This window comes from Carlito syrichta, unplaced genomic scaffold (genome assembly GCF_000164805.1).
Source record: "Carlito syrichta isolate Samal-C Ts95f unplaced genomic scaffold, Tarsius_syrichta-2.0.1 Scaffold311121, whole genome shotgun sequence".
Taxonomy (NCBI): domain Eukaryota; kingdom Metazoa; phylum Chordata; class Mammalia; order Primates; family Tarsiidae; genus Carlito; species Carlito syrichta.
This window is the reverse complement of record NW_007255217.1, coordinates 25,342-33,934: the sequence shown is the minus strand read 5'-3', so window position 1 is coordinate 33,934 and position 8,593 is coordinate 25,342. Positions and strand designations below refer to the sequence as shown.

Here is an 8,593-nt window from a genome sequence, read left to right as displayed (position 1 = left end):
TTCAAGAAGCAGGTGTCCGTGTATATGATCTTCGTCCGTCGCCTATCCGTCTCTCCTTCAACACTTCCCACGACCCTTGCGGGGCGGGCCCCCGCAGCCTGGCTCATATTTTTTTGATTTATTGTAGAGATAAGGTCTCACCAACTTGCCCAGGCTGGTCTCAAACCCCTGAGCTCAGTCTATCCCCTTGCCTCAGCCTCCGAAAGTGCTGGGATTACAGGCTTGAGCCCGGCCAAAAAATAAAAAATGTCATCTTATGTAAAAAAAATAAATAAATAATGTGAAGGAAGTATGCTAAAGAGAGTTCCGAGCAATCACATTTATAAATGAGTATATAAAATCCTGCGAAGAATATTGGCAATTATATCTGGTAGCACAGTTAATGAACAGCAAGATCCATTCAAAAATACTAAGATGTTTCAGTAAAATACAAATATGATTCAGATGTTAAAGGAAAAAAGGTATAATCTTCAGTTAATCTCAGTACATCATTTAAATTCCTTTGCTAATATAATGAGTTATATATTTGTTACATGGTAAAATATTAGCAATACCATTATTAGAGTCAAGACTCAGAAAAATTGAGCTCTCTCATCAGGAATAGTTTTATCTTTCTCTGGTCTATTAGAAAAATCTTATAAAAGGACTTGAAAAGGATTTTACTGCAAAGGAGACCTACAAAAAGTACCACAAAATCATGTACAAGTAAATCGCCCCAGGGCGTACCACGTGATTGACTTACACATTTGGAACAACATTTTGGGGAACCAAGACTCTTTTCAGAGCCATGTGCAGGTTTAGAGAAAGAGCTGTGAACATGTCTGGAAAACAACAGTGTTTCATTAAGTCACTTAATTTGATATCATGTTGCTTCAAAATGCTAATATCTGTTAGTATGCCATGGTTTTTTTTTTTGGAGTTGGAGTCTCACTCTATTGCCCAGGCTGGAGTGCAGTCATGGCTCACCACAGCTTCAACCTCCAGGGCTCAAGTCATCCTCCTGTTTCAGCTTCCCAAGTAGCTGGGACTACAGACATGCACCACCATGCCCAGCTTTTTATTTTTATTTTTGGAAACAGGGTCTTGCTATGTTGCCCAGGCTGGTCTTGAACTTGTGGCTTCAAGTGATCCTTTTGCCTTGGCCTCCCAAAGTGTTGGGATTACAGGCATAAACCACTCTGCCCAGCCCATACAAATATTTTACCAAAATTATTCTAGCATACTGGTCTCATACATGTTGCATTATGTGAGAAAGCATTTTAATATATCAAATCCATGAGCACAGTCATAATGTTTTTGCCAGTTTGCTCTTATAAATTTGAAAAGTAAATAGAAACATTAGTGAAAGAACATTTAAAATGTACTGTAATTTAGCTGAAAGTGTAGGGGTGATTGAGGTGAATCTGGTAAGTAGAGAGAAAGATAAGGCTTGATGTTGAAAGACTGGAGGAGGCAGTGAGTACATCTGATTATTAACCTGGTGGGCGAATGAGAGAACACAGAGGCTACATGGGAAAACATGCTCTAATTCTGTGTTTTACAAAAAAAGACTAAGGGAGATGGCTTTAACTGTTACTTATAATATACTACAAGCAAGAATCCATGAAAAACACTGTTACTAGAAGAAAAACATCACAAACTTTTAAAAAATTCATTTTAATACATAATGAAAACACAAACAAAAGCACAGATATATAGAAGTCAAAAATTTCAAGAAACTATACCCCTACTAGGATCTCTGCACTCTGAAATCTTTATTCCACCGCATTCAGATGTATTTGATTCTATTCTTTTCCAGTGCATAATCTTTCGTTTTTAAAAACCTAAACCTTAAGCCTGGTGGAGTGGCTCAAGCTTGTAATCCCAGCACTTTGGGAGGTCAAGGAGGGAGGATTGCTTGAGCCCAGAAGTTTGAGACCAGCGTGGGCAACATAACGAGACCTCATCTCTACAAAAAAATTAAAAAATTAGCTGAACATGGCAGCATGTGTCTATAGTTCTGGCTACTCGGGAGGCTGAGATGGAAGAATCCCCTGATCCCAGGAGGTCGAGGCTGCGGTGAGCCGTGATCCATAGGGTCCATATTGCTTTGGGTGGACATGATGCTTGACCAGATATTTTGTCATGTGCACTCCAGCCTGGGCGAAGTGAAACCCTGACTCAAAAACAAAAACAACACCTTAATAATCTGCAATTATGCATGACTCGGATGATGGGCGCATCCACTGAGAACAGCTCATGTCTCAGTCTTCACTGGTTCAGCCAAAGGACCTGTACCCTCTGAGCCACAGCTAGCCATTGGTCCAAGGTGTGGGGAGATGACCCTGCTAAACCAATAAGAGCCCTCCTGGGATGCTCCCTTTGGAGATTAAAGAGGAAATTGGTGTGGTTCTTTGCCTGTCATTTGTTTGTTTGATTATCTAACCCCTCACTCCCAATCATGGCAGTTTAAGGACATGAATCCAGTACTAGTAGCAGTGGACATATCTCCATATGTCATATTAAGAAGAACCTTGGTGTCTTCGTCCATTTGTGCTGCTGTAACAAAATACCTGAGACTGAGTAATTTATAAAGAAGAGAAATTTATTTCTCACAGTTCTAGAGTCCCCAGTAGGTGATAGTTTGGTCTCTGCTTCCAAGATGGCACCTTGTTGCTGTGTCCTCATTTGGCATAAAGTGGAAGGACAAAGTGGGCCTAGCTAGTTCCCTCTAGCCCTTCTATAAAGTCACTAATTCTATTCATGAGGGGAGAGTCCTCATGGCTTAATCACTTCCTAGGATCCCCACTCTTAATACTGAGGCATTGGGAATTAAGTTCCAACATTAATTTTGGAGTAGACACAAACATTCAAACCATAGCACATGGTGACTGATTAAGAAAAATAAGGCGACTCTCCCCTCCACACACTCACACCCACAAGCTATTTGAAAGTTGAGTTCTTTTCTTTTCTTTTTTTCACCTCCAAGCACTTATGCCTGAAAATAAAACCCACCATGTCAACTTAGCAAGATGAAATCCTAGCTCCCAGTGCAGTGGCCAATATAATGGGATCAGTTCTTATTCCTGGTCCCTCATCACCCTCCTCCTCTGTGATCTTGGCTTGTTACTCATGGATAAGAAGAGAATGAAGGTGGGATGGAGAGGAGGAAGCTTGAATAAGTGGCCATTTACTCTTTGTCCTTATTAAGAGGGACTTTAAAAACAAATCACAGGAGGGTTTTGCCCAGTCCCTGAGAAGGACATGAGTGGAGCATGAGTGCATCCAGATTCCTCTTCACTGGGTCATCAATCCAGTCCTTGTCATGCTACACTGTGCCCTTCAGAGGGTTGTGACAGACTGACACTACCCATCACAGCTTCTGCTGTTGCCATGAAATACTAAAACCTATCCATAATTTAACTGTCTCTGCTTCCAAGATCTTCCTACACAGAGGTAAGTGTGAACAACATCAACCTTTGGGGGTTGAAATTAGGTAGGGTCCATATTGCTTTGGGAGGACCTGATGCTTGACCAGATATTTTGTCATGTGCCACCAGAAATTTTGTTTTAATAATAAATAATATGTATAGTTATTGGGCTTATTAAAATAAATGAATAGTGAATTCTATCCCTCTTAGGAACTGAGAGTCCTTTCCCAGATGGGATCGTCCCAGAAAACTAAAGTACCTTACCCGCAGTCAGGTAGATTTTGGATTAGCTCTGACAACAGGACCCAGGATGATCTCCTGAATCTCACTTCATCAAACAGGGCATTCGCTTTTGAAGTGTTTGAGCCTATAGAAACTGCACTTCTCTGCATTAATCTGCTTGAAAAAAAACACATTAAAATAAAAGCTAATGCTGTGTTGATTTGCTTGATCTACTTCAATATCCATTTGTGTAATTAATTCAAATTAAAATGCATAAGCATGTTTTTCCCTTAATAAACTCCAACAGCTGGGAAATCCACCATTAGGGGCTGTTTCTGCTTTTCTCTCTCCTTGAATTCTTGTGTCCTCAAACCTGAACCCATTTTGATTCCACAGGGATGTGGTTTTGTGGGCAGGAGGAAGATAGAGGGATTACAATGAAAGTGTCATTTATACTATTTGCAGATTTATGCCATGTTGTTGTTTGTAGCTGTAGTTTGTTCATTGTCGTTGCTGTATTGTAACGCATTCTAGAACTGTAACACTATTCTTCTGTTGATAAACCTTTGATTGCTTTAAGTTTTTTACTTAATAATCAATCTTGTTCATGTCTTTTAGTGAATATTAAAAAAACTTATTTCTGTTAAATAATACCAAGAATGCAACTGCTGAGTCAGATCATACATGAATGCTTAGTCTTAGTAATACTGACAATTTTCCAAAGTGGTTTTACCAATTTATATTTCCACTCAGAGTGTGTATGTGGGTTCCAGTTACTCTATATTCTTGTCAACCCTTGATAATGTTAGTCTTTTGACTGTTATCCATGCTCCCATTTCACAGATGGGCAAACCACTGGGCCTAAAAGAAGTTAAATACTTTTAATATTTATTTATTTATTTATTTATTTATTTATTTATTTATTTATTTTTAGAGACTGATGCTCGCTCTGTAACCCAGGCTGGAGGGCAGTGGTACAATCATAGCTAACTACAGCCTCCAACTCCTGGGCTTCAGTCATCCTCCTGCTTCAACCTTCCAAGTACCTGTGTTTACAGGTGTGAACCATCATCCTCAGTTTAAATACTTTTCTAAAGTAAGTGCTAAATCTGAATTACAGACTCTTCCCACTATACCAGTCATCAACTTTTAGAATATAGGTGCTCAGCACTCAAGAATGGGTTGTTCCAAAATTTCATACAATCGTTGGAGTGAAAACTAGTGCAACCTCTGTGGAAAACAGTGTGGCAATTCCTAAAAGCTCTAAATATTGGCCTCCCATATGACCCCACAATCCCCCTACCGGGAATATACCCCAAAGAACTCAAATCACTCTATAAAAAAGATACCTGCACACGTATGTTTATCACAGCATTGTTCACAATAGCAAGAACCTGGAACCAACCAACCATGCTGTCCATCAAAAGAGGACTGGATTTTAAAAATGTGGTACATATACACAATGGAATACCATGCAGCCATAAAAAAGAACAAAATCATGAATTTCACAGCAACCTGGATGGAACTAGAGTCTATAATACTGAGTGATCTCTCACAGAAACAAAGATCTGAGTATCACATGTTCTCACTCATACAGTGGTCCTTGAACATCTATCGTAATACTATAAGAAAAGGATTGATAGTGGTGGGAAACTATGGGGGGCGAGAGGGGAAGGGAGGTGGGATTAACGGTAGTCAATATCTGTCTGGGGACAGGGAGACACCCCTTATCAACAAGGGTGCCTGAACGATGCATATTTGTATACTTAACCCTTAACTGTACCCCACAATTTTAAAATAAAAAATATTGATAAAAAATTATATCTATTTTGAGTTACCCCCAACAATGAACAGAATGATACCTGTACCCTGATATGCATCTATATTAATATTCACTTAACATCACATCTTAATAATAATAGTGGCGGCACTTGTTGAGACAAAGTTGTTCCCTTTGGTCTATGACATGGGCTGACAAAATTTTTCCCTAAAGGTTCAGATAGTAAATATTTTAGGCTTTGTGGAATATCTATTTATAATTTTCTTTACTATTGGTATTATTATATCTTTTATACAGATTGTTTTGGTTACTACTGCTGCATAATACATTACTGCTTAATTTAACGGCTTAAAACAATCACTTATTTTCAGGAAGTGTTTGGCTGTTAGGTTCTTATTTAGTTTCTTGTGAGGTTGAGGCCAGATGTCAGCTGAAAGTTGGACTGGGATGGAAATGCAAGAGGGTTTACGAACATGTGGCTGGCAGTTATTGTTGGCTGTTGGATTAGAATTCAACTGGAGCTATCAACCAAAGAGCATATATATGGCCTTTATGACACATTGGTCTTAGAGTAGGCAGAATTATTGCATGGTAGCTGCTTCTCCTGGAATGAGTGTTCCCAAAGTAATACAAAGTGATTTACACTGTACTCTACAGATCAAAATAGTCTCAGGTTCTCCAAGATTCAAGGGAAGAGACACTGTCCACTTTTATCAATGGGAAAAGTGGAAAAGTCACTTGTAGAATGGGATATATCACCTTTAAAAATTAAGGGCGGGCTCGGTGGCTCAGCGCGTAATCCCAGCACTCTGGGAGGCCTATGCGAGTGGATTGCCTGAGCCCGCGAGATCTCATGTCTACAATAAATAAAAAATTAGCCGGGTGTGGTAGTGCATGCCTGTTGTTCTGGTTACTTGTACGGCTGAGGCGGAAGGATAGTCGGAGCCCAGCAGGTCGAGACTACGGTGGCTGGGAGCATGTCACTGCACTCCAGTCTGGGTGACAGAGTGAGACTCCAACTCAAAAAATTAAAAAAAAATAAATAAACCTCCTCCTCAGGTGAAAAAAAAGAATGAAATTTACATTTAGATATTCATTGGAACATTGTTGTTAATAGTACAAGTATGGAACATTTCTGATGTTACTCAACAAGGAATTGATTAAATTTTGGTAACTCTAAAGAGTAGAATAATATGCAACCATTAAAATGTATAAGGTAGTTCTATACTGACATAAGAATGTGCTGAATATATATATATATAGAGAGAGAGAGAGAGGAATCAAGTAGCAGAACAGTATATATCATATAATTCTGCTGAATATTTAAATTATGTATATGAAATACGCATAGAACAACTTAGTAATATACAGCATACAACTCCACTCTCTACATTATATACATATTTGTGGTTTTCTGTAATTTTTATAATTTTCAAAATAGGAAACATTTAACTACATGTATCAAGAAATGTTAAAGCTTTCATAGCTTTTGATTCATCAATTCAATTTCTTAGGATAAACCCAGAAAAAATAATCAGATAAATGCACTATCATATAAGTACAAAAACATCCATAATAGAGAAAAATTATGCACCTTAATTCAATCTGTTGTATAGAAAGTCTATGTAATACTTCGAAATCATCAGTATTATGACAGATTTTATAACTGCTTTATTGATATATGATTCTCATACCACACCCGTTGGAGTGCATAATTTGATGACTTTTTAATATATTCACAGACGACTGGGCACGGTGGCTCAAGCCTATATTTCCAGCACTTTGCGAGGCCGAGGCGAGAGGATTGCCTGAGCCCACGGGTTCAAGACCAGCCTGGTTACATGGTCAGACCTCGTCTCTACAATAAATAAAAAAATTAGCTGGGCATGGGAGCGTGTGCCTGTAGTTCCGGTTACTTGGAAGGCTGAGGAGGAAGGATCGCCTCAGCCCAAACAGGTCAAGGTTGCAGTGGCCGGGAGCATGCCACTGCACACTGCACGCCTGGGTGACAGAGTGAGACTCCAATTCAATATATATATAAATATTCACAGAGTTGTGCAGCTATCATCACAATCAGTCTTATAACATTGTCATCACCCCAAAAAGAAATTTCATGCCCATTAGTAATCACTATCCATTTCTCTTCAATACCTCTTCCCCAGCCCTAGGCAATCACTAATCTACTTTCTGTCTATAGGGATATACCTATTTCAAACAACATTTCATATTAATGGAATTCTACTATATGTAATCATTTGTGACTGGTTTTTTCCACTTGGCACAATGTTTTATTCAAGGTTCATCCATGTTTTAGCTTGTATCAGAACTTTGTTCTATTTTTATTGCCATACAATATTCCATTGTGCGGATATATTTGTTCATTCAGTTGATGGACGCTTGAAATATTTCTACTTTCTAACTATTATGAATAATACTGCCAGGAATATACACATTCAAGTTTTTGTATGTACATGTGTTTCATTTTTCTTGCATACATACCCAGGAATGGAATTGTTGAGTCATATGGTAACTTTATGTTTAATATTTTGAGAAACTGTCAAACTATTTTCCACAGCAGTGCACTATTTGACATTCCCATCTGCAGTATGTGATGTTTCCAATTTATCTACATCTTTATCAACACCTATTATTATCTTTTTTTAATCATATCCATCCTAGTAGGTGTAAAGAGGTATCTCATTATGGTTTTGATTTGCATTTACCTGATGGCTAATGATGGTGAGTATGTGTTTATTGGCCATTTGTTTATTTTCTTTAGAGAAATATCTATTCAGATCCTTTGCCCATTTTAATATTGGGTTATTTGTCTTTTTATTATTTAGTTGTAAGTGTTTTTAATACATTACAAATATGTCCCATTTCAGGTATGACTTGCAAAAATTTTTTCCTTATTCATATTTCTTTTGTTGCTTGAGCTTTTTTTTTTTTTTTTTTTGAGTCGAAGTCTTACTCTGTCGTCCAGGCTGGAGTGCACTGGCATGATCACTGTGCTGGGTTCAGGCAATCCTTCTGCCTCAGCCTTCCAAGTAGCTGGAACTGCAGGTGCACGCTACCATGCTTGGCTAATTTTTTGATTTATTGTACAGTCGAGGTCTCACCAAGTTGTCCAGGCTGGTCTCAAACCTTTGGGCTCTTGCTTCCACCTCCCAAAGTGCTGGAA

General features: G+C 38.5%; 1 protein-coding gene across 1 annotated transcript; it reads left to right on the top strand.

The window, feature by feature from the left end:
• Positions 1-983: 983 nt before the first annotated feature.
• Positions 984-8,593, top strand: LOC110596582 (the record flags this gene model as incomplete). The annotated part of the gene is made up of 2 exons (XM_021717795.1): positions 984-1,043; positions 8,546-8,593. Coding segments are annotated over 2 exons (108 nt in total), but the record flags the coding sequence as incomplete, so codon positions are not given.